At 36.2% G+C, this 25956-nt stretch overlaps 1 protein-coding gene across 1 annotated transcript in view; it reads left to right on the top strand.

The window, feature by feature from the left end:
* The first annotated feature begins 1202 nt into the window (after nt 1-1202).
* The window catches only part of TECRL (trans-2,3-enoyl-CoA reductase like), a 63236-nt gene continuing 38482 nt past the window's right edge, over nt 1203-25956 (top strand). Inside the window, exons 1-2 of the mRNA XM_040967106.1 lie at nt 1203-1476; nt 25397-25448. Coding sequence (XP_040823040.1) covers nt 1252-1476; nt 25397-25448 — 277 coding nt within the window. The 5' untranslated portion in view covers nt 1203-1251. The remainder of the gene's footprint in view (nt 1477-25396; nt 25449-25956) is intronic.

Genomic DNA, 25956 nt, shown 5'->3' with positions numbered 1-25956 from the left:
TTTTAAATCAGTGGCAAAATATTTTGCTATTTTTCCAGCTATTTCTTCATCATGAGTATAAATCTCAGTCTGAAATTTCTCTGAAAAGCTCATTTTCTCGGTTACTGATCACCTTACTCTCCCTCCTAAGATTATTTGTATTTTAATAGCTTAGTGTGAAAGGAAAACAATCTTTAACACTAATTTTAGGAGCCAATTCAACTCTTTTTCTAAAATATGTAATACACTAAAATGTTAAATAATCTTTAAATTATGTTTTTGCAGTTTCACATTGTTTTCTACATGTTATGCCCTCAAAGTTTGCCCAATTTTTATTTCCTATAAGAGGTGAAGAATTTACTGTTTTGTATTGTCCAATTACTAAGGTATCTTGAATGTTGAATTAATAGTGATAAAATATTTCTTGTTTTAGGATTCTTTAAATAAATATACATATAAATACATATATGAAAATGCATATGCAATCAATACTTACTTGAGAGATTGTTTTTCCTTTTTTAAACATTAGTCTATTTATTTGAAAGTCAAAGCAAGAGAGAAAGTTTAGCAAAAATAGAGATAGAGATATCCTAAGCATGAGTTCACACCCAGATGGTTGCAGCGGCAGAACTGGGCAGGTCGATGCTCAGAGACAAGTGCTCCTTCCAGGTATCCCCTGTGGACAAGAGGGGTCCTGTCACGTGTGTTCTCTTCCACTCGCTTTCCCCAGATCATTAGCAAAGAGTTGGGTGGAAGCACAGCAGCTAGGACACAAACCTGCACTCATATTGAATTCAGCATTGCATGCTGTCGTTTAGTCATTATACCGCAATGGAGTTCCTAGAGAACATTTTAACATGTGTCACGTCCTAGGTCTTTTCCTTCTTATTATTGATTATTAGGTAAGAATATGCTTAAGTTAAATGTGTCTAGATACGGATGAACAGCATATCCAGAATTCAGAGATTAAAAAAAGCACTCTCCTGCCCTTTCACAGCTTTGGAATGTCAGATAAGAATGTTTATATTAACAAGCAGAAGCTGAGATAAAGGGAGAATGCAGCAAATAGTTTAAATGAGTGTGAATCGTCTAAATATCAGAAATCCCCCATGATAAAGTTTTATATATAGAAATAAGATCCATCATTGTGTGTGAGCCTGCTAAATAAAACCGAACTCTGAGAACGGCATGCCACTTGACCTCCGTGGGCTCCGCAGGCAGTATTTAACTGGTGACGGTGGAACACACTTGCTCATTTGCACGCTGTTGAAAATGAACAGATCCTTTGCTTCAGAACGCAAGAGGCAACTGTTTTTCCAAGGAGTTACGCGGTCCATCCTGAAGAGTGATGAGAGAGATTTTCACTCCTTGTCTCAACTCATACTGTCGGCAGGCCCTCTGAGGTCAACTCGTGCAGTCAAACATTCAAAAAGTACTCACTTCGAAATAGAAATACTTGACGCTCAGACAAGAACACAGATATGCATTGTGGATAAGGTGAGTATCATTTATTTGTTAAGGATAACTTTCATTTGTTTGAGTGTTTAACGACTATCAGAATATACTCCTAATAGCATTAATTTTATGATTTACAGCGTAGATGCCTTATACATTACTTGAGGAGAAATAATTCAATATTTAGACTAAAACCCGGGATACTCATAAAATAGTGTTGTTTGGGTGTTGACTTTTTCCATTGCTCTTAAGTGAAATTTTCAGTGCTCACTTTTCCATCCTACGTGAAAAATAAATTAAGTTTTTCCCTTCAATATTTGATACATAGGCAAATTATCAAAGAGTTTAATAGGCTTATATTAAATAGAAATCATTACCCATAAATATTGATAATAGTAATTCTTACTACATGTGACACAATCTGACAAATTTAACATGTGGTCTTTTGACCTGGTTTAGTTGATTTAAAAATGACTGTCTCACTTTTTCTAAAAAGTTTGTTATAAAAGCATAACAAAGTTGCTGATGAGTGTGCTACGTTGAATATGCTGCCTGTGTGTATTCAGCTTTACTTACGTTTACGGAAAAATAAGAGACATAATTCACTGGTTAGAAAAGCAAACCGTGAACAGTGTGTGTAATTTAGATACACATGCCTGAAATGCATGAATCATTTTCCAAATATTTCCAGTTTTTACCACTTCCCAAACACATCCATAAGAAAGATTTTAAAATTTAATGAAATGACATATTTCTTCATTTACTTTGCGATCCAGTAATGTTTAATAAGCTGTGTGCTATTGTTTTGAAATTTAATCTAATCAATGACCTAAAATAAGTATAAAGTGGATGAAAGTGGAAATTTCCTTTAATTACAAAGCATTGTAGATAGCTTGTATTTAGTGCCTGTTACACCACGTGTGGTCTGTTGCTTGAACAGTTTAAGCAATATTACAATTTTAACGTTCATGAAGCTGAATGATAGCTCTTACATGACCCAAAATCACAAGCATGCAACTTAAAGCATATGCATTCCTCTGGCTCACTGGGACAATAACGAAATGGTGAATATGAGGCATGTAAAAGAGATGTTGATATATCAACCGGATGAATGGTACACTTTGTTTTTATTAAGAATATCAGTAAAATTTTGGAACTTTTTTAAAAAATAGATATAAATAAGACAGATAAGCTTTCTCTTCCAAAAGTTACTTGTATAACTAATTCTCAAAAGTTTAGATGTATAGAAGTGCAATTACATCAGGGCAGACAAGGCCATGATTGGAAAGCAAAGTTAAGCAATCAGAAATTAATCTCAATCATCTCTCTCACACATTTAAAGTGTCTGCTTTTGAGATTTTACTTGGTGGTAAGACAGTTTTTTTTTCATTTGTTGGTGCTAATTAATATTGCCAAATAATTTGGAAAGCCATCGTGTTTAGAGATAAAGATTGTTGTTATAAATTTCACATGTAAGCTGAGAGAGTCCTGGTATTTGCATGTCAAGTGGCAATTTTACAGAAATTCAGTAGGCTAATCAGGGGATTAACTCTGGATTCTTTTTATAACTCACAGCTCAGCCTGGTCAAGAGTAGATGAGGTACAATTTGATGTGTCCAGATTTCTAACTTGTCAGTAGATTCAGATTTTTTTAAATCTTATTTTTATTTTATAACTCTCTAAAATATTTCCTAGTGATTAGATGGGAGGAAAAATCTTCTGGATACAGTTAAAGTTTTTGCTTCAAGATTCCTTCCTAGGGCTTCAAATACAGAAACACAGAAAATACTCATGTTGCTGATGACACTGTCTTAAAGCAAATTAGTGCATGCAGAATGAAGTTACGTTAAATGTATTGAATATATCCAGACTATTAAAAATACTTTTGAGATTTACTGTGCTTTAAAGCAGGATAACCAAAATACCATATACTCTGGAGCTATGCGTATTTGGTTTGGAAAAGTTATTGAAGTGTTGATCCCCAAGACTCATACTTGGTCCATGGTTTTTATCAACTATAAATATTTGGCAAAATGTTATATAGATACTAAAGCTTGCAATTAACTGTTCTGGTCAGATTTACTGGTATTCTTAGATACAATTATCAGAATATAATGGTGTTTCTTGTTCTCACTCCAGCATTTTCTTTCTATTGCTTCTATCTCTCCCTTTTTAAAAAGACAACTTATTTTTATTAATGTAATAATTTAAAGGTCAATCTTCTGCTAAATAAAGAGTTTGAGAATGAAAAAGTGAAAAGACCATATTTCAGCAGGAATATAGCAAGTCTTATGAGCAATAATAAAATAAAAATACCAATTTAATTAGTATCCAAAAAACTTGGGAAAAAATAGTTATGGTTCATTAAAACTATTAGTTTATAATATTTTTAATAGTATTATCAAAGATTGACCAAACTCTAAGTTTTGCGATTCTGATAAACACCAACAAAATGTCTATGTTGCCTAAAGCAATCTACAGATTTGATAAATTTCTATAAAATACCAATCATTTTGCAGAAATAGGAATTAGCGATTCTAGAGTTCACATGTAGTCACAAAAGAACCACGATACCTAAAGTCATTCTGAGAAACTAAAAATTAACCTGGAGTCACCATAACACCTGACTTTAGAGCATACTTTAAGACTACAGTAATAAGAACAACATGGTGCTGATACAAACACTGTCACATAGCTTAGCCTAGCATATTTCACACTGAACTGATGTTTGACAAGAGTGCAGTTACAATCTGTTTATTAAATAGTGTAATGTAAATGAAGATTTAACCACTGCACATCAGTGCAATGGAAGAAATAAAATAGATATACTACAAAAAAGCACAAATATCATTTTCAAAAGCAATATAAATGGGCCAGTGCTGTTGGCATAGTAGGTTAAGGTTCCACCTGCAGTTCCAGCGTCCCCTATGAACATGTGTTCAAGACTCAGCTGCTCTACTTCAGATACTTCATACTGTTACTGTACATGAGAAAACAATGGAGAGTGGTCCAAATCCTTGGGTCTGTGCATCCACATGGGAGACCTCAGAGAAGCACCAGGATCCTGGCTTCAAACTAGCCCAGCTCCAGATGTTGTGGCCATTTGGAAAGAGAGAGAGAGAGAGAGAGAGAGAGAGAGAGAGAAAGAGAGAGAGATAAATTAACAGATGGAAGGAAGATTCAATCTGTCCCTTTCTTTCTCTCTATCTGTACATATATGTGTGTGTCTCCTTTGTCTATAAACTTGCCTTTCAATTAAAAATTTTAAAATATTTTAACAAGCAATGTAAGGACTAATATTTAATACAGTTTTCAAACCATTGGTTGGGATGGTTTGCTTTTACACTCCATTGCCTGGGATGGTTCTTGATTATGACTTTTTGCTTAAGTACTGCCAGGGTAATACAGAACTGGGAACCTTCTCTTGTTCAAATAAAACTAAATATAATTTTAAAACCCACAAATACAGACCATTATTTGCGTTCAATTAAACCAAGGCTCTATTTTCCATTTAAATCTCACCTGAGTTTTTGATGTAGCAATTAACATCAGTTATTTGACGTGGTACCACTTGGATTTGTGACCACACTGCTCTGCTTTCAATTCAGTTTGTTTCTAACGTTCCAGGGCAAATGCAAGTCAATGGTTTGAGTGCCTGGGTCTCTTGTACCTTTGTGGGAGATGTAAATTTATATATGCATCAGCTCCCTCTCTTGCTCTCACCCTTTCAAATAAATATGTGGAATGCATGGAAATAATTTGTGAGAATATAGTTGTCATTATGTAAGAGCTATTTTGGCTTAGATGCCAACAAGGTATCATTTTTTCCTAGATTCAGTAGTACTCTATCTGTTATGTCTAAATAAGTGAATGTATTTTTAGAAGATGGGATTATCTACAAAGCAGTCTGTATATTTCAGTTTCATTGGTTTCCCAGCTCTCTCCATTGGTGTTTTAGAATATTGCAATTATGTACTAATATACTGTTATATTTTCCTAATGCTGTTATGTGTTTGGAGCAACATAACAACTAAAAGAAAGGTAGTACCTATTCTCATTGCTTTCACAAATTTTTTTTGGCAGAAATCAAGCACAGAAGAAAATTAAATACAAAGTTATTTATAGATTTAAATAGTAACGAAGTAATAGGGGAATAAATAACTCATTCCATGGAATCAGAAAGATTTTCACTCAGAAATAATGGTTTTTTCATTTTCTGGGTAAGGAATTACGTGAATAGAAAAAGAGAATATGATCATTTCATCAATTGCCCTGTGGTAAAACAATAAGATCTATTGGTTGGTGGCCAAAAGAAAAGGGAAGGAGAGTGGTAACTGATGGCTTTTGTAAACACTGAGCGGAAAAAGATATTGCTTATACAGATTGAAGTGCTGAAAACAAAAAGAAAATATACAACAATGAGGGCGATGAAACTTCAAAATATCAAACGGATTTTCTTAAAATTTAATTGATAAAAAACAAAGACGAAAATAAGAAGAATATGCCTGGGAAAAGAAGAAATTGGAACAATGTCACATCACACAAGCTTAAGCAATATGATTTAAATGAGAAGGATGATTGGTGGTGTTAAGTATAGTTGAGAAGTATAAACATTGCTTAATCATGCTTTGTATTAACTGTTATGGTGTTGATTGCAGAATTTATTCTACTTTAGGCAGAGATATCTGCAAGAGGCAAGTGCAGATCTAGTATGTCTTAGGATATGAACAACAATTTGAGATGGCAAATTTGAGTTTCTTTCAATGTTATCTGTGTGTGGTATTGTGTTTTAGATAACAGAATTTAGGAAAAGAAATTGTCCAAATTTTTTTGATCTTCAGTCTATTAAATACCTGCCAAATAATTCAATTCATGTTCTTTACAAAATGTTTGGTTATTTTATTTGCTGTACTTTTTGTGAAATAAAGGTAAAGAAAGATAAGACGATAATACCTAGGTACTAATTCACTTCTCAAATGGCTAGAACAGCAGGGGCTAGGCCACTGGAAACAAGAAGACTGACTGCTGCTCTGGGCTTTGCCCTGTGCTTGGCAGGCATGGATGGAAGCACCACCTGTTGCCTTCCAGAGTATATGTTAGCAGAAAGTGGAAACCTTGAGTGGTTGGGTCAAGCCAAAACTCTCTGACACAGGATGGGACATCACAGGCCGTGAAGTTGCCAATCCCAATGCACATTCTTAGGACTGCTTTCCTCCTGTGTTCCAGCTTTCATACTCTGCCCTAGCCACCAACCCTGCAATCTGTTTTCCAATATCCATTCTTTGAGTTTGATACAAATTTGACTCCTGTGTCAGCAGTGTCTTCTGCTCACAGTATGTTCAAAGCGAGTTTGTGTTGTGGGTTCAATTCGGAAAACAATCTCTTGTGTGGGAGTCATCATTTCCTACAAGCATTCATTAATTATCTACTAAAAGCTGTGTAAGTATATATTGCACCCTTTATATAATGCAACAGCAGGAAAAAATGTGAATTAGCACAGCAGCTTGGAGGATTGGTTTTACGCTGTTCTAGTAAAGTATTTTAATCATGTTTTACAAATACATCATCACATATAAATTAGTACTGATGGGGCTGCACTGTGACACAGCAGACTAAGTTGTCAACTGTGGTTCTGTCGTCTCATGTGAGGGCTCATGTGAGGCTTGGCTACTTCACATGTGATCCAGGTCGCTCTAACATACTTGATGCATCAATATTTGATGACCTAGATTCTTGGGCTCTTTATGTTGTTGTTTTTAAAATATATTTATGTATTTTTTATTTACTTATTCGTTTCCTTCCTTATTTTCATAATTGGAAAGGCAGACTTAGAAGGAGAGGCAAAGATCTTCAGTCCACTGGTTCACCCCCCTACTGGACACAATGGCAGAAGCTGAGCTAATCTAAAACCTGGAGCCAGGAGCTTTTCCTGAGTCTCCCACATGAGTTCAGGATCCCAAGGCTTTAGGATGTCCTCTGCTGCTTTGCCAGGCCACAGGCAGGCTCCAAAGAATGCTCATAAGGTCTGTTGCTGGGCCAAACTGCTGACAGGAGGCTTCCGTGTTTTTTGCATGGACCATAATCAACACCTTGAGTAAGCTTTTGTGGGAAGCAGGCATGACAAGCAGAGTTTGTGTTTGAATCTGGTCCTTCTGACATGAGATGTGGCAGGATTCCAACTGCTGAACTAAATTCCTGTCTCCATGAATGTATTGTAAATTAGGAAGCCGAACATGTCTTATTCAGTTCCTTCAATCCATCCTATTCTCCAGTTTGTTTTCTTGCTGGAAAGGCAAAATAATTTTGAATGATTTGTAATTATATAAAATGGTTTAAAGCAGGATGCTAAGTTTTAGACCAATGAAAACTGAGTAAATTGAGTTTTCTTGGTAAGTTATCTTCGTAAGTAGATCTGGATGTATGTCATGAAAATACTCAGTTTAAATAACAAAATTAGGTGGATTATATTATTCAGTTAAATAAGGTGTCCAGTGTCAAATAAAGTTCAGCAAAGATGGTGAAGAGAAGGGAATGCTCACTTAAAAAGTAAGACATAGATAAAATTTCTGTGTTCAGGAACCAAAAGTGAAGTGATAAATATATCCATGATTTGTCAATATGAGTAGATTATGGCATCTTAGTTACATAGTTTAAACAACAGCTCATTTTGGGGTGACTAACATACTTCAGAATGCATAGGATTTAATATGAAATGTAGTAACTCACCTTAAAATTCATGAGCCTAATTGACAAGATCAATTGCATTGTAGATAAAATGAACATGTATGGAAAACAACATACAAGAGTTAATCACAAATAATGCTGAGTTTGGAGGAAGATTTCACTAATTAAAACTTTAGGTAAGAAGATGAGAATCAAATAATTATTCAGTTAAAAGGAGCACTAGAAAATTTGGCAACCAGAGCAATGCATTAGCCTGGGTAGGGCATAAAGAGCATCCCCGGATGTGTCATTGTCTTGTCAAAGAACAAAAAGCTACATCTGTAAAGAAGGCTCTTGACCGTGCGCAAAATTGTGTGATGGGATGGAACAGAACAGGAGCAGGCTGAACACAACAGTGTGCTTACAGTGAATGAGAAGGGCTCTATGTCTTGTGGAAGCAAGTAGGCTAAGTTCCCTCAGATCAGGGAAGGATTTTGTTCTCATTTTTTCCATTCTGTTTCCAGAGAGTTTTATCTGGTCACCAGGTTTAGTTGGGAAAGCATTCTAAGAATAGGGAGATACTGCTGCTAATCTTGGATGACCTTGCTCAGGATTTCCACATGGGAGAGTAACATGATATTGTGACATCTGCCCAGGCTTTGAAGAGGCTTAGTCACACTCACAGTTAACCAGCTTTGGCAACTGACAACACACTTATTCATTTTCTCTTGTATTTGATTGACATAAATGATGTTATTGTAAGAACTGGATAAATGCTACTTTTTATGAGAAATTCCCACAATAAAACACTTATGGGAGGCCCGCATCCCATCTAGCTTCCTACTTGTGGTCTGGGAAAGCAGTCAAGAGCATCCTAGCAACTAAAGTTCTCGCGTTGCACACACCAGGATCCCATACAGGTGCTGATTCTAATCCCAGCAGTTCCACTTCCCAACCAGCTCCATGTCTCTGCTCCTGATAAAATTAAACAAACCAGCGGAATATGGAGTTCTTTGTGTTAACTTCCTGAGCTCCTGGTGAACTCTTCCCACCTCCTTGCTGGTAGAGTTCTGGCTGCCAGTAGAATTCAGATCGCTGCTCACTGAATGATGCTGGGGTATCTGGTCACTGCCACACCACACCATTGTGACTGCTGTTTTCCTGTGTCTGTCAGTTTCCAAGCCCCTATGCTGTCATTCTGTCCTCGCCCGCTTTCTGGAATGTGCCCTCTGTGCTTCACACTGGCTAATGTTTCTCCATATGTTTAAATGTATCCTTACATGTAAACCTGAAAATATACCCATCAAAAAAATTTTCAAAATAAGCTTGATGAAAGTGTTCTTAGTTTTAAGATTTATTTATTTTCCTCAGTTAACTCTGAGGTTGGCATAGGGTTTTACTCCTTTGCAGGGAAGTGCTCAGTAATATTCATTGTGCCTTTGTCTCTTCTTTTGCTCTTGACCATTGTACTTCTGGTTAGCAGAATTTTCTCCTTGGGACAGGTTTCTAAGCTGTGTCACCCACACGTCTACAATGCGATTTTACTTATTGCAGCTGGCACACAACTTTTTGCTTGCAGCCACTTGTGCCACAACCTCCAGTGAGTTCCCGGTCTGGGTTCTTATGTCAGATATCCACCGTGGTCTCCACAGCCCCAGCTCTTGGCTCACCACTCTCCTCCTGTGATACTGTGCTGAGGCTGCACCATTGTCTCTGCAACCTGTCTCCCTCTTCCAGTTGGAGTGGGTTCCAGGATTAAAGAGACGCCAGGTGTCCTATCTACTTAGGTTGTTGGTGGCACTGATCGTGCTGGAACCTGTTGGATGTTAGGTCTGGGTACCACATGGACCTATTTTGACCGGTACAATGTCACAGTCGGTATATTTTCCTGTGGGACCTCAGCAAGCTCTCACAAGCTCAGCACATATGCAGCTCTCTGTTGTCCCCTGCAGTCCCAAAGCTATTGCCACAGTGCACAAAATGGAGCCCGACGTGCTACCACAACAGTTCTTGACCTGCTGGCTGTCAGATCCGAGGGCTACCCAGACATGCCCCGGATGGAACCTGTAAAATGCCACGTCGTTACAGTTTGCCGAGTCAGAAATGAGCTCACTCCCTGCTCAGAGCATGCTCAGTCCTTCCCTTGCACTTTTCTCCTTACCAAAATGGCGCCAAATTAAGCTCTAGTGGGCTGACTGGGCTATGAAATTCACTCTGTTCTCTCACTGCCTGAGATTTGCTGCTCTGTCTCTGCTCCTGTTCAAATCAAAGGGACCAGCAGGACGGACAGTACTTTGTCTGGGTTCACCTCCCAAGCTCCCAGTGAAAGTCCCTTCCCACCTGGTTGTTGGTGGAGTTCCGTCTGCTGTTGGAGTTCAGATCACCTTGCTGGAGTATCATTCACTGCAACACCACACTGCTGTGCCCGCTGCTTTCCTGTGTTCGTCAGTCTCCAGGTACCCCTCTGCTGTTGTTCTGTCCTTTCCTATTTGCTGAAATATGTCCTCTCTGCTTCATCCTGATTAATTGTTTCTCCATCTGATTAAACGTGTCCTTACCCTATGGGGGACACAGAATCCATAAGACTCATTTTGAAGATTCTGGTCAAAAATGAGAAGCTCCTGCAAGAGTTCAAAGAATTTAAGGAAGCAGTAAAGCAAATCAAGGCTGGCATATCAGTAGAGCAAATTATAAGTACAGTAGAGAGTCTCCAAAATAGAAATGAAGCAAGCAGAAGAAAAAATCTCATAATTGGCAGATATCTCCTGTCACCAGGGGGGAACAAACAAAAAGCTGGAAGCAGAGCTGTATCAGGCCAAAAAAAGTATTCAAGAATTAAAAGACACCATTAAGAGGCCAAATATAAGAGTTATGGGAGTCCCAGAAGGTGCAGAAAGAGAAGCTGAGTTTGCAATTGTATTTAATGAAATAATAAAGGAAATTTTCCCTAATCTGGAGAAAGAATTGGGAAACAAGATCCAGGAGGGACACAGAACTCCCAACAGGCTTGATCAAAGGCGATCTTCACCAAGACATATGATTATCAAACTCTCTTCAATTGAACATAAGGAAAAGATCCTTAAATGTGCACATGAAAAACATCAATTGACATATAAAGGAATGCCAATTAAGCTCACAGGAGATTTCTCACAGGAAACTCTACAGGCAAGAAGAGAATGGAGTGACATATTCCAGATTCTAAAAGAAAAAAATTGTCGGCCTAGGATAACATACCCTGCAAAGCTTTGTTTCATCTTTGAAAATGAAATAAAATTCTTCTATAGTAAAGAAAAGCTAAAAGAATTTGCCTCTTCCAAACCTGCCCTATAAATGATTCTTTAAGATGGTCTCTTCACAGAGAAGAGGAATAGCACCTACCAAAACTAAAGGCAAACGGGAAGAACATCCCAGTAAAATGACAACAGAAGAATAAATCAATGAACAACCCCTTCCTAAAATGACAGGACCAAAGTACCACCTATGTATATTTAACTCTGAGTGTAAATTGCTTAAGCTCAATCAAACATCATAAATTAGTAGACTGGATTAAAAAACAAAGCCCATCTGTTTATTGTCTGGACGAGACACACTCCAACTAAGATCAGTGGAAACTCTATCACATGGGTGTTTTTTTTTTTTTCTGTTGGTTTCATCTCTTTAAAACACTTTCTTCTGATTAAATCATTCAATGACTCATAGATCATACAGTGGCATCATTTTCTTCAAGAAGGTTCTTGATTTTCACTTCTTCAGCTACATGTTAGACATTTAATAGCATGTTGTTTAAGTTCTTGGTGTTGTTAATTTCTTTTTTCTTCCTGATGTTGATTTTGTTTTGTGGCTCTTCATTTAAGGGAAGGTAAAGTAGTTGTGTAATGGAGACTGTCATATCTAGTAACATGTCATTTAACTTCATGGCATTGTAAATTTCTATTTTTCTTTCTATTGTTGAGTTTGTTTCATGACTTTTCATTTAAGAGAATGTACAGTAGTTATGTAATGGAGACTAACAACCAGATGTGAAATTGCAGTGTGGTATGCATTTCTGTTTCCAAAGATGGACTTACAGTGAAACTGTTTATATTATATTTTGACAATAGGATTCTGGACTCTCTGCCATTGTCCATGCCCACAATGATGAACATATGACTGATTATGAAGAACTATATGTTAGTAATGATATAAAGGAACTGGGGTGGGGGGAGGGAATTGGGGAGAGGATAAGGGAATATGGAACTGTATCATAAAATGATAGCAATAATCATAAAATGTGAAAAAGCAAGAACAAAAACAACCACCAAAAAAGATTTATTTATTTTTATTGGTATGGTTGGTTATACAGAGAGAAGGAGTAACAGATCTTGTGTCCATTGGTTCGCTCCCCAAATGGCTGCATCAGCTGGAGTTGAGCTGATCCAAAGCCTGGAGCCAGGAACTTCTTATAATCCCCCACATTGGTTCAGGGTTCTAAGGCTTTGGACCATACTCTTACTACTTTCCCAGGCCATAAGCAGGGAGCTGGATGGGAAGTTCAGCATCTAAGATAAGAACTTGCACCATATGGGAATCTGTCAATTCTTGCATGGTGTGGCTTTAGCCACTGAGCCATCAATCCAGGTCCTCTTATTTATTTGCTTGTTTGTTTGTTTATGCCATTGCTTCAAAAAATCTTTAGCTCTTTCATGATGGAACAGCATAAGCAAAAACAACATATAGCCTGTGTTCTAATCATTACCCCATTTTTGCACTTTGATTTCCAAATTTAGAAATCAAATGAAAATCACATGAAATAATTCCTTTGCAGGCTGTTGCTTTACAAGTGCTTCTGGAAGCTTGACAGAGGACTACCAACAATATTAGCTAACTTGCCCCTGCCATGTAACTGCATGCTTAAATACCACATTGCTTTGTAATGTTCCTATTCATACCCTTTCTTCTCCATGTAATGTGAAGGCAGCTTTCCCAGTTGTAATTGTTCATGGTAAAATCAGCATTCAACAAATGTTAATAATTTAAGACCATGTTGAGAAATAAATAATGTTTCACTAATTCATATTTTATATAGCTTTAAATATTCAGAGGGAAAGAAAAAGGTCTTCTTAAGGGGAAAAAAGTAGTTAGTGAACATATCTTTAAAGGAGAATATGACCTTCATTTATTCATGATATGTGTTTCTGGCCACAAATTTGTACCTTTTGATACCTTAAATTTACATTATTAGAAAACAAGAATGGGCAAATATGTATTTTTTCCCATATTTTATAGTGAAAACGTCAAAGTTGCATCCAAACTTAAGTTTGATATAAATATGGGGGAATCTAACATGTGTATTCATTCCCATTTCACCATCCTTCTTTCTGTGGAAACTCTACCATCTGTAAATATACATATTCAGGACACAAGCTACATTGGGAAGCATTTCTTGGTTACATTATTTCTGTAATACATTCAGTTGATCAGCCAATACCCATAAAAGACGTTTCCAGGGCTGTAATCCTAGAATGCCATTTCTTTCTCTTCCAAACTCCTCCCCATCCTGTCATTCTCTTTCTGGGGTTTCTATGTTTTTTATTTCAGTGTGCCTTGGAAATCTCCCAGGGGTTCTGCAGTGTAATAGACCTTGTGGACTCCAACAGGAAAAACAAACCAACCAAAGGTCTCTTTTTTTTTTTTTTCCATTTAGAGGCTTGTAGAGTTACAATGAAAAAAACATCACTTGCAATATTTCCTATATAAAATAATGAAATGCAAATTAAAATATGGTGCTAAGGGAATGGCCATTTTCTTTCTTACTTTGGAAACCTTTTTCAGCTGCACAGTCTCAGCAGACTGAAGGATCATCTTGGGGCTATCTCTAACAGTAAAGGGCAATCTCTTAAATTAGAAATTATCTCTCCTAAACGCTTTACATCCCTGACCTTTCATGATTTACCTGGAGGCACGTTGCTCCGGAACACCTCTGGGGAGTTAGAAAGTATGGGCAAGGTGAAATCTGAATCCATGGAAGAGATGCAAAGTTGCAAGCATGTCAGATTCCACACCATCACTGTGTTTTGTTTTATTGCCAGGTTTTTAAACTGACAGTCACAAATAATTGTCAATCCCTGTTTACTCACTGAAATTTACATGAATAACCTGAGCCGACCTGTCTATGGCATGAAATACCTATGGAAACACACCCATTTTCCTATCAGAGCTTGCATTTCGTTTAGGCAAATGTTTTTTAAAGTGCCTGTTCACCCTAGATCATACATATCACGTTTGAAAATTGACATTACTCCAAAATCAGAGGCATCTCACCTCTGTTTTATTTCAAACTCATCATTTCACATGATTTTTTAAAAACATGTTGCATTAATTGGTAAACTGTCTTTTTAAAAAATGACTTTTTAATTTTCGTATTCCATTTTTAGTGCCCCTACAATCAACATTTCATATTACTTTAGGTTTGGGTGTTTCTGAATGTAATTATTGATTGACTTTTTCCAAATCAAGCACTGATATAATTACTAAATTTTTGTAGCAAAATACTTGATGTATTACTGGCTTTTTAAATGAAAGTTTTATTTGTCAATACTGGTCTACATGCCATTGGATAAGGATGCATTATTTGCTTCTTAGAAATCTCATTTGAGAAAAATCTGTTATAATCCAACTTCAATTCAATCAGGACTTTAGTGCAATGTCCTGAGGCAGTAAGCGGCTGGGTTGCCACTCTCTGTATTTTGCGGATGTTAGCATTCTAACACCTCTGACTCTAGAATTCTTGATAAACTCTCTTTATCTTACAAGCTATTTTTGTTTGGATAGGAACATTAACTGTAGGAACGGTCACAGTGAGAGCTACAGGGTGCTAAATAAAATACACTTCATTTAAAAGTGAAGATATAAGTCCACTACATTTTCTTTGTGTTTATACAAATGAGACATGAGCCATTTGCTTTTAGTTTTCAATTAGTGTTTCTGAAATTTATCAAACATAATGTCTTCTAAAGAAATTGTTGGTAAACAGTTTCTGTATCTTAAAAAAATTGGTGTGTCATTCCTTGACTATTAAATGAAATATGACTAAAATGTGAGGATGTTTATAAATCTAAATTCTTGTAAATTTGGGACAAATGTCATATTCTGTGATTTTCGTTCCTTCATATCTTCAAACAAGCAAATGCTACATTTTATACAATGGTGTTTATCTTGAATAAGCATTTATTTGCACAGATTCTAAAGCATTGCCTGATATATAGTAAGCATTGGGTAGATCTCCTTTATTCATTACATTCCATCCATCGAGAGTAGCTGGGAGGACAGGTATATGCTTTGGCATGAAGATCTTTCTGTTCCAACCCTATTTCTAAATGTGTTAGTTGTGCGACATTGACAAACTATTTCATAAGATAAATCATTATACTTTTATCTGTAAAAGAGGCTAATAACATGTCTTAAGCCATCTAGATGATGTGCAGATTTAATTACTAAAAAAAGCGTAAAGATTCTGCAGTAGCTCTGGACTCATTCAATACTTAATGGTATTAGGTATTACTGCTAACATTATTATTAATATTCCATAAAGCTGTTTTATCACACATTCATTTAAAACAACGTGAGATAAGTATTTTAATTATGACTCAAACTAGCTAGCAAACTCATTTCTCTCATTAAAAACTTGGATCTTTATTGAAGCAATGGAAAACAATCCGTAATACGTGCCAAACATGGGGTTTTCTGTTAAAAGTTGTACAACATTCAGTTGCCTAATAGTGTATAATGGTTATGTTTGGATGCAGTTTGACTACAAGAACAGACATAAAGTTCCATATCAGTATATATATATATATTTTTTAACATTTCTTGGTATACTTACTGATTTCTTCTTTTGCAATGAAGTATATAGAGTTAATAAAAATTAAATGATTATTTATTTTTAATCCTATGTTATAACTGCTGAAGATTAATACTTCTAATTCCAAAAGAGACTATTTAAATTCTTAGAAAAAGTTGTAGAAAATGGAATAATTCTGTTATCATTAATGATTGTTACTTATCCTGTGCCATCAGGAACAGAGGTTAGGCTCCCTGAGTCAAGGACTTGAATATAAATAATAATGATGATGATGATGATGATGATTTGGGCCTGGTGTGGTGGCCAAGGAACTAAAGTTCTTGAATGTAATCAGATCCCATATGGGCACCAGTTATAATCTTGGCAGCCCCACTTCCCATCCAGCTCCCTGTTTATGGCCTGGGAAAGCAGTTGAGGACACGCTGAAGCGTTGGGACTCTATACCCATTTGGGAGACCAGAAGAGTTTCCTGGCTCCAGGCTCTGGATTGGCACACCTCCAGCCATTGCAGTTACTTATACAGTGAATCATTGGACAGAAGATCTTTCTCTCTCTCTTCCTCTCTGTATATCTGACTTTGCAATAAAAATAAAATAATTGGAAAAAATAAAAAACAAATGATTATCTTATGGTCAATACGTAAAGCAGGTTTTGTTGGTGATGGGAGGAATATAATAATTCACAATTATGAGTAATTGATGTAATATTTTTTATAAGGCAATAAGGCCAGTTTGTTGAATAAAAATGCCATTGATACCTCAAAATGGTAAGACTCTCACTATGTATTAATATAGTACATAAGTGTCAGGATTTATGGTATGTGATGTTGAATATAAAAGGACCATCGTGGGCACATAGTACATAAATTCATTTGAAAAAGAATTAATTGAATTGAGAGGCCTTTTTTTTAAAGATTTATTTTTGTTGGAAAGGAAGTTTTATAGAGCAAAGGACATACACAGAGAAAGATTTTCCATTTGCTGATTCACTCCTCAAGTGGCAACAACAACAGGAACTAAGCCAACCCAAAGCCAGGAGCCAGAAGCATCTTCCAGGTCCCCAGTGTTGGTGCAGGGTCCCGAGGTTTGAGCCATCATCCTCTATTGCCACAAAAGTGAATGTGAAGTGTAACAGTCTGGACATTAATCGACATCCAGATGATGCATGGAGACACTTTTGGTACTATGCTGTTGTGGTAAGCCAAGAGATTTTGTGGTAAGCCAAGAGATTTCTTAAATATTATCTGGTCATAATATAGCTGTTTTCAACATGTCATTGACAAAGTCAAAACAATTTTCTGCATGATACATGCAGAACTCAATTCTGAATAATTAAAGGTAAGATTCCTGGCACTTATCTATGTTGATATTTTAAACATTCAGTGGTATGTAAGATTTTAGCTATCAAAATTGGTGTTGTAGTATTAAGAAGGTGTTTTAAATATTGTGTGGAAGTTCCGGCACAATGGTCTAGCGTCTGGGGTCCTTGCCTTGCATGCTCCAGGATCCCATATGGGTGCTGGTTATGGTCCTAAATGCCCCACTTCCCATCCGCCTCTGTGCTACAGACCTGGGAAGACAGTTGGGAATGGTCGAAGGCCTTGGGAACCTGCACCCATGTGGGAGACGCAGAGGGAGCTCCTGTCTCCTGGCTTCAGATTGGCTCAGCTCTGGCTGATTCGATCACCTGCAGAGTGAATCATCGGAGGGAGATCGTTATCTCTCCTTCTCTCTTTGTATCTGATTTTGCAATAAAAATAAAATAAAATATAAAAAAGAAAATTGTATGGAAATGGGGATCTGTGCATACAACTTTCAGGGTATAAAAGTAGGAAACATAACGTTATTGCACTGAATGAGATCAGCTTCCTAGATGGATAATTCTTTACTTTTTACACAGGATTCCCAAAGTAATGCAATGTATTTGTTTGTGATTTATAAATTTTTTCATGACCAAGTCTTTTACAGAATCAGACACCTTAAAGATGACATTTTCTCTAAGATGAAATGTATTATAAACTTACCTAATTTGCAAGAATAAATCTTTCTGCAAGCATGCAACATGCACAGTTAAATATGAAAAGTAAAGCCATCACTTTTAGTGAGCTGCAGTATGAGGGAGCACTTAGGAGGTCAGGGAATTAACGATGCAGAAATAATTGCAGTCTCTGCCTCTGTGGTTTGATGTCAACCCATGAGTAACAGGAGCTTTTCACACTTGGTTTTTCTCACTAATTATTTCTCATTGAAACGCATTTTGCATGTTTTATATGTTAAATAGCGTCACATAAGACTAGAAGTAGGTTTTGCACATTATAAATACATTATTCTAAGTTTAAAATGACTGCCTAATTTTTAAAATATGCTTGAAATTGCTACCAGTGCTTAAAGTATGTGATTCCTTCATATCGATAACTTTGATGCAGTGAGTAAAAATAATATAACACTTTTTTACATATGCACATGTATGCAACAGGACAAATATGTTTTAGCCTAAACTATATAATGATGTCAAGTCATCAATTATGCACAATACAAGCATGAAGACACTCTCAGTATGCTCGGTGTGGAAGAATCCTTACTGCTTGTTCTGCAAAGGAATCACTGGACAGCTCCTGCCTTTATTGCCGTTAGTTTCCAAGGAAAGTCTATAGTAAGATGATGAACTGCATTATGATTCTTGAAGCTTCTACTGGGATGCTCTAGGTGCAGCTTCCTCTCACACCCTACAGGACGAGCAGACCACAGGACCACATCTGGCATCAACATGAGAAACATGAACTGTCACAACTGAAAGGCATTCCCATGGAGAAACAGCAGGAATTCGAATAATTATACATTTTGACAGTGGCATAGGCTGGTTTTGATTTAAAAAATTTAAACTTCATCTGCTAGTGTTCATTCAGTTTAACCATAGGAGACCCAACATCTCATTGAACATCTATTATCATATTTCCATAGTTAAATAATCTGAAGTGTTTAGTTATGTGTCCCCTGGAATGGGAAAGTGGAGAGGTCTGAGAAATACACTGTAGCAGCTTGAAAAATATAAATACATCATGGTAGAAATCAGTAACTTCCAAAAGACTAATGAAAACTTGCAGCTTGCAAAACTTCAGGTTTGAAGTAGCACACTTTTTTTCACTTGTTTTGGAAATACCAAACCATTAAAAAAAAAAGTCTAATTTCAACCACCATCACCTAAAAAGGCAATCATGAGAAAAAATGATCTGCTACAAGAATTTGCCATATAATTCAGTGTCCAAGAACCATTCCAAGAGTACACATGCTGGATACACTAAAATATCTGATGATTGATTTCAGAGGAAGTATTTTGAATGTCGATGTCAAATATCTGTGAAGAAAACAGCTTTAAATAGATTTCACAATATTGCATTGCATTTGTGATTTAGTTACTTATTTGAGAGGGGAAAAAAGGGACAAGCAGATTAATAGATCATTTGCATCCACTGGTTCCCTCCTCTAATGCTCACAATAGTTCCAAGTTGAGAACCCAATTCAAGCCTTCAGCATGGTGCGAAGCAGGCAGTTACTCGCCCTAACTCGCCATAACTGCTGTGCCCTCCCTGACTTGATACTAGCAGGAAGGGTACCAGAGCTCAAGCCGAGTGCCAACTCCACGTTCTTTGATAAGATACACAGATATCTTTACTGTTGCTTTTATTGACAGGATTAACAGCTCATGCACAGACTTTTAATCTCAGTGGCAACATGCACATTTTCAAATTGTGTGCAACTTATCACATATGATTATATTTTAACATTCATCCAGAAATTTTTATAAATTCTAGCAGGAGAAAACATTCATTATACCACAGAATTAACAATCCCACATTTGTAAGCATAATATAAATTTCAAAAACAGGAACATCATCTTGACCATATTACACATGTTAATATAGTTGAAAAGATAGAAAACATTTTTTGTCTCTTTTCACACAACAGTGAAATTAAATTAACGGCTTAAATTAGAAACAAAATACTTAATCCTTAAAGAGCACACTTCTAAATTATACATAAATTAAGGAGGATGTTTGCAGAAATATTTAAATCTGTGACCTTGCATAGATATATTTACATATGCTGTGGGTTAGCGAATAAATCTTCTCGAATCTCAGGGATCCCATGTGGGTTACGGCTTTGTCCCGGTAGCTACCCAGATCTATGGATTCAATTGAATCTCTTCAAAGGCAGGGGAACACTCTGAAAAAGGCAACCTAGTTTGTAACTCTGCATGTATACAATTCTGAGAGAGATACTTTAAGTGGACCAAGGAGCAGATGGAGAGAAGGCAATTTCTAAGAGTCAAAGAACTCTGCGATACTCTATGGATGAGCACATTTCATCATAAATGTGTTGAAACTCAGCATGGATGACACCAAGATGGATTTTGATATAAACCGTGAGGGCTGGATGTTGTGATAAGTCAGTGCAGCTGCAAGTGTAATAGACTCACCCTTGGCAAGACAAATGTTGATACTGGAGGAACCTGTGTTAGAGAACAATGAATATCATTGCACTTTCTGTTTACTACAGCTACAAACTTGGAATTGTTCCTAAAAACAAGACAAAACAAAACAGAAACATTCTGTTGTAGAATTAAGTTGAAGCTTTCCATCCTACATGGTCTGAGTCACTCAACTGACCTTTATTTTAATTTGGTATCAAAATGGTCACTTGAAATTAGTCTTGAAATTAGCATCAGTGCTGATCTCCGGAAAAAGCATATAAGTTTTGAACAGATAATAAAGGACAAATTCTTTTATAGGCAAAAATAAACTGCAAATGTTCAACTTACACACTCAGTATTCATCAGTTTTCATATTTACTTGGCACTTTGCAGTACAGAAGCACATATATAAGCTCTTCAAAAAGTTCGTGGAGGGCTTGGTGTGGTAGCCTAGTGTCTAAAGTGCTCACTTTGCACGCGTAAGGATCACATATGGGCTCCAGTTCAAATGCCGGTGGCCTCGCTTCTCAACCAGCTCCCTGCTTGTGGCCTGGGAAAGCAATAGAGGATGGGACCCTGCATCCACGTGGGAGACCCAGGAAAATCGCCTGGCCCCTCACTCCTGGCTTCAGTTCAGCTCAGCTCAGCTCAGCACCAGCAGACGCATGATTCTTTCTCTCCATCTCTCGTTTTTCTATAATTCTGGCTTTCCAATAAATAAATAAATAAATAAATAAGCACATAAATAAATAAATCTTCAAAAAGTTCATAGAAATGCACATTGTGAAAAATCAGTGCATGATTTTAAGCAATTTTTTAATCATAAGCGATCTATTCATTTCCAGATTTTGAAACTGCGTGTGTGTGTTATCTGTGTATGTGTATACATGGGTAAATAAAATCAATGCCTTACTGTACACATAAATAAAACCAGTTTTAAATTCAAATTTAGACCTTCATAAAACTGACGCTCTGCATCTATAGGGTTGTGTTAATGTTATTAATAGGGAAAGTTAATGTCAAATAAATGTAAACTTCAAAAAAGTTGTATTGCATGAGTTGTTTTCTTGCTTATACTTGTATTTTAGATACAGTATAGAATCACTTATTGGTAAAAGAATGCTTGCGTTCTCAGAAGGCGCCTTTATTAAGAATAAACATTTAAACTATATAATTAAATATAAAACTTAACAATGAAATTGCTCAGAGGTTGCTTTTCTATTTTTATGAATTAGAATCCTTTAATTACATTCTCTAAGCCGCTTCTCATGTGCGGAATATTAGCAAGAGAATTACAGCTTTTGCCAATGACACAAAGTCTAGAGGGGATTGTGTTTTAGCGTATGTAGATGCAAAAATGTGTTTGTTTATGCCTCTGTTTTCCAATCACGTGTCCAGTTTAACTTTTATATTTCTCTCTACATTTTTACATTTCGACAGACTTCTTTCCTTCACAGTATTTATTGCTTTTCCTCAATGTTTAATTTTCATGTTGCCAAGAGGGATCAACAGTACTTTGCATGCAGCTGCCATTTTTAAGAGTTCCTAAGGGGCTTAAGGACACATTGAAAATGCAACAATTTTAGAAACATGTCTTTCTCTCTTGTGAAACACACATTCCTAGTGCTGAACTCAGTCAAATCTGTAATGATTTGCCTTGATGTAGAAGAACTTTCTGTGTCTGTCATCTTAAACATAGTGTGGTAGAATAACAATGAATCAATATGCATTGCAATCAGTTAAATTTCAGAAGTGAATTTTGGTTCAACTAACGAGCATCATTTGCCTTGTCTACTGGGTTACTCCAAGATTAATTTCCTCAAAAGTGAACAGTATATAATGAAGAGGACTTGGGGGTTTAACATGTGCAAACTTATTTGTGATTTAGGAAAATGAATGATTGCTGAAATGCTGACATGTTCCTTACATTATGTAGTAAGACCCTCAGGATTCAGTTCTGCACACAGCTTGGCAAGCTCCCAGTTAAGGCCACTGAGCCACCCCACGGCCAAGCTTGGCTGCCCTCTTTCCCCCGCTGCTTTCCAAGTGCAGGAAAAGCACAGAAAGAGTAGAGCAAACAGAATCTCAGGGCTAATTGATCAAACGTCAAAATAATTTAGAGCTTAACTCTTTCTTCTGAAGTTTTTCCAAATATTACTTCAGAAAGAGAAATTTTTGGAGATAAAAAAATGATTTTTAAACAAATAAAATTGAATGGATTAGCATCATTTTAGTCTTGTAAGACAATATTTCAGGAAAAAATGCATATGCCACTTAAATTTTTCTAGTCTGTAGAAAAACATACAGATTTCCATAAAAATGTGCTTGTTGAAGATTTTGCTCATGAGATTAATCGGCTTCAATCTCTGTGACTTTTCATGCAAGATTTTTCCTCTTAGTTTTATTTTTGACTAGTACAAAATTTAATTTGAAATTTATTATATGCTATGCTACATACAACATTTTGAAACTAATCCAAAGGAATGTTACATTATATCCTTGGGACACTCACCAATTCAGCATTCAGTGCTTATACACAAGATAGTTTTCATAAATGCCAAATCACACCTGAAGGTTCAAAATTATTGTCTCATCACTGACAGATCCCTCACAAATGTTTATTTTTTTGGGCAAATGCATCCAGGTTTTTAGATCATGTCATTGAGAAGAAGCAGTAAAGCGAAATCCTGAATTAAGTATTGAGATTAAACCGTGAGCAGTATTTTTAAAGGCACGGTGTTAAAATGTAATTGAAATATCAAGATCATTAGTCAAAATCAGAATGAAAAGATAAGTGCAAGTGTGTTAAAACCTAACCCTTGTCTAAGTCATTTTTCACTTACATTTCAGAGAAGAGAAACGCTCTGAAATGTGCGAAGACTTTATGCACACAGAATACTCAATGATTACTTCATTAGTTGCAGCATAACTCAAGTGGGAATTAATATTAATGAACTAAGACCTTAGAGCCTTCCCAAACATAAGCAGTCTGTATAAAAGAAATAAAAAAAAAATATCTGAATAGCGCTGTACACTTGGGTCATGGTGCTGTGGATCGGGAGGTAGAATCTAGTAAAGTATGTATGCATATATATTGCTATCATGTTTTGATAATGAGTATTAAACACGACAGTAGTAGTAAGAAGAACTACCCAAGTGATCATCACTTGTGGACCTTTTGTGCATTTTTACTTAACACCTGTAAAATAGCCAGAGAGAAATTTTAATATCAAATGTGCATGCATATGTGTATTTAGCTTATAATACTTTATCGATACCCAATGTATATACAAAGAAAATGACTATTTTTTTTAATAATAACATGCGTTTTGAATGATGTTTGAATTTTCAGAAGCCAGTGAAGGGACTCAGAAGTAAAACAAGTGTTTTTTTAATTTATTAATTTTTATTGGAAAGGTAGATTTACAGAGAGAAGGAGAAACAGAGAGATCTTCTGTGTGCTGATTCAGTCCCCAAGTGGTCGCAATGCAGAGCCAGCAGCCAGGAGACTCCTCTGGGTCTCCCACAGGGTCCCAGTGCTTTAGGTTGTTCTCCACTGCTTTCCCAAGCCCCAGGCAGGGAACTGGATATGATCCCAGGACATATGGGATCCTTGCACAGGCAAGCAGAGGATTAGAAACTAGGCTGTAGCGCTGGGCCCATACATTGGATTTCAGTGGTAATATTGATTTAATAGGAACAGAGTAAGATATCAAAATATGCTGCGATGGGAAGCCAGCACTTGTTCCACAGGAAGCTAACATTCCTATAAGAAGACAGGTTCACCTCATGCTGTTCCATTTACAACCCAGCTCCTTTTGCTAGTGTGTCTTGGGAAGCAACAGAAGGAGGCTGGAATATTTGGGGCTCTGCCATAGAGTGGGAATTCTAGGGTCCTGGTTTAAGTTGACCTAGCCCCAGCTGATAAGGACATTTGGGGAGTGAACCAGGGTATATAATATCGCTCTGTCACTGTTTCTCTTTAATGCGACATAAAACAGACAAACAAAAAAGTTTAAAATTTGACTTCATATGCCTAAATAGAAGTAGTAGACTAAATAATTGTCCTGATTAGGGCTTGGTACAATGGCCTAGTGACTAAAATCCTCACCTTAAACACGCCGGGGTCCCATATGGGCACTGCTTCTAGTCCCGGCAGCCCCGCTTCCCTTCCAGCTCCCTGCCTGTGGCCTGGGAAAGCAGTTGAGGACGGCCCAAAGCCTTGGGACCCTGCACCCGCGTGGGAGACCTGGAAGAAGTTCCTGGCTGCTGGCTTTGGATCATGTTGGCTCTGGCCGTTGTGGCCACTTGGGGAGTGAATCAAAAGATGGAAGATCTTCCTCTCTGTCTCTCCTCCTCTCTGTTTATATCTGACTTTGCAATAAAAATAAAATAAATCTTTAAAAACAATTGTCCTGTTTAAATACATAAAAGCTTCTTAAATTCTTTCTTGAAACATAATTTTGAATCGGATCAATTATTTTGTCAAAGCATTATACATTAAATAATATAAAACAAAACCTCACATACATATTAGTGTATTTTAATATTTGATATTTGACATTATTTTGGATATTTTATATAATTTTTGTCTAATATTTTGTGTAGTAAATGTTTCTTACTATTGCATATATCAATCCATTATACATTCCTAGCATGTTTGTTTATCTTAATTTCTTGTGCACTTAGTTATATTAATTGAAAGACTCATGCATTTTGAAAACAGAATAAGATATTTGTATATAGGTCAAAACCACAAATTAGATATGAAATTTGCATGAACTCACCCCGTAACACAACTACCACTAAACGCAATAACAAATTTTACAATGCTGATGATTTCCATAAACTTGAGGTTTGTGAAAATCAGAGAAGGGAAGTGATAGAGGGATTATTACTTTCTAACAATCTGTGCCTTAAATATATTAAAGCATGTAAAGCAAGCATGGAAAAACAAATTGACACTCTCCTGATTTCTTTCTATTTCAGGTGACGCAAGCAGCCACTATTCACGATGTTAAGCAAAAATTTCACAAAGCATGTAAGTTTTACCTGTATTTACAATTTTTTTGTTTACGGGAAGCTTGAAAGTGACTTTTGCTCTAATAATGAGTTTAATATGTTGGAATAATTGTATGAGACCAATGTTTTATTCATTACCTCAGAAACACTATTAATCATATTTTCATGTAACTGTAATTGATTCTTTATTTAAAATAGTTTTACACATTTTGATGAATCTGTTTCTAGTCATATTTGGACTTCCTTCCTTTCATACTAAAACTTGCTATGAATCAAAGACATTAACTGATATAAAGTCTGTGAACATGTTTAAGCAAAATATCAAGCAAAAATTAACTTACAAATGTTTGTACTGGTCAGATTTGTCTCACATAGAAATTGAATATTCAGAATATTTAATTTTATTAAAAGCTGAATTCAGCTCATCAATAATTATCTTATGATTTATTTAGCAGCATTACTGTATGGCATACTTAAAGTCAATACTTCTTTTTCTATTTTTTAAACTATGTAAACAAAGTTTTGAC

This window comes from Ochotona curzoniae, unplaced genomic scaffold (genome assembly GCF_017591425.1).
Source record: "Ochotona curzoniae isolate NIBS_2020 unplaced genomic scaffold, NIBS_Ocur_1.0 scaffold_4506, whole genome shotgun sequence".
Lineage (NCBI taxonomy): Eukaryota > Metazoa > Chordata > Mammalia > Lagomorpha > Ochotonidae > Ochotona > Ochotona curzoniae.
Note: the sequence above shows the minus strand (reverse complement) of the source record. Positions and strands in the feature narration are given on the sequence as shown.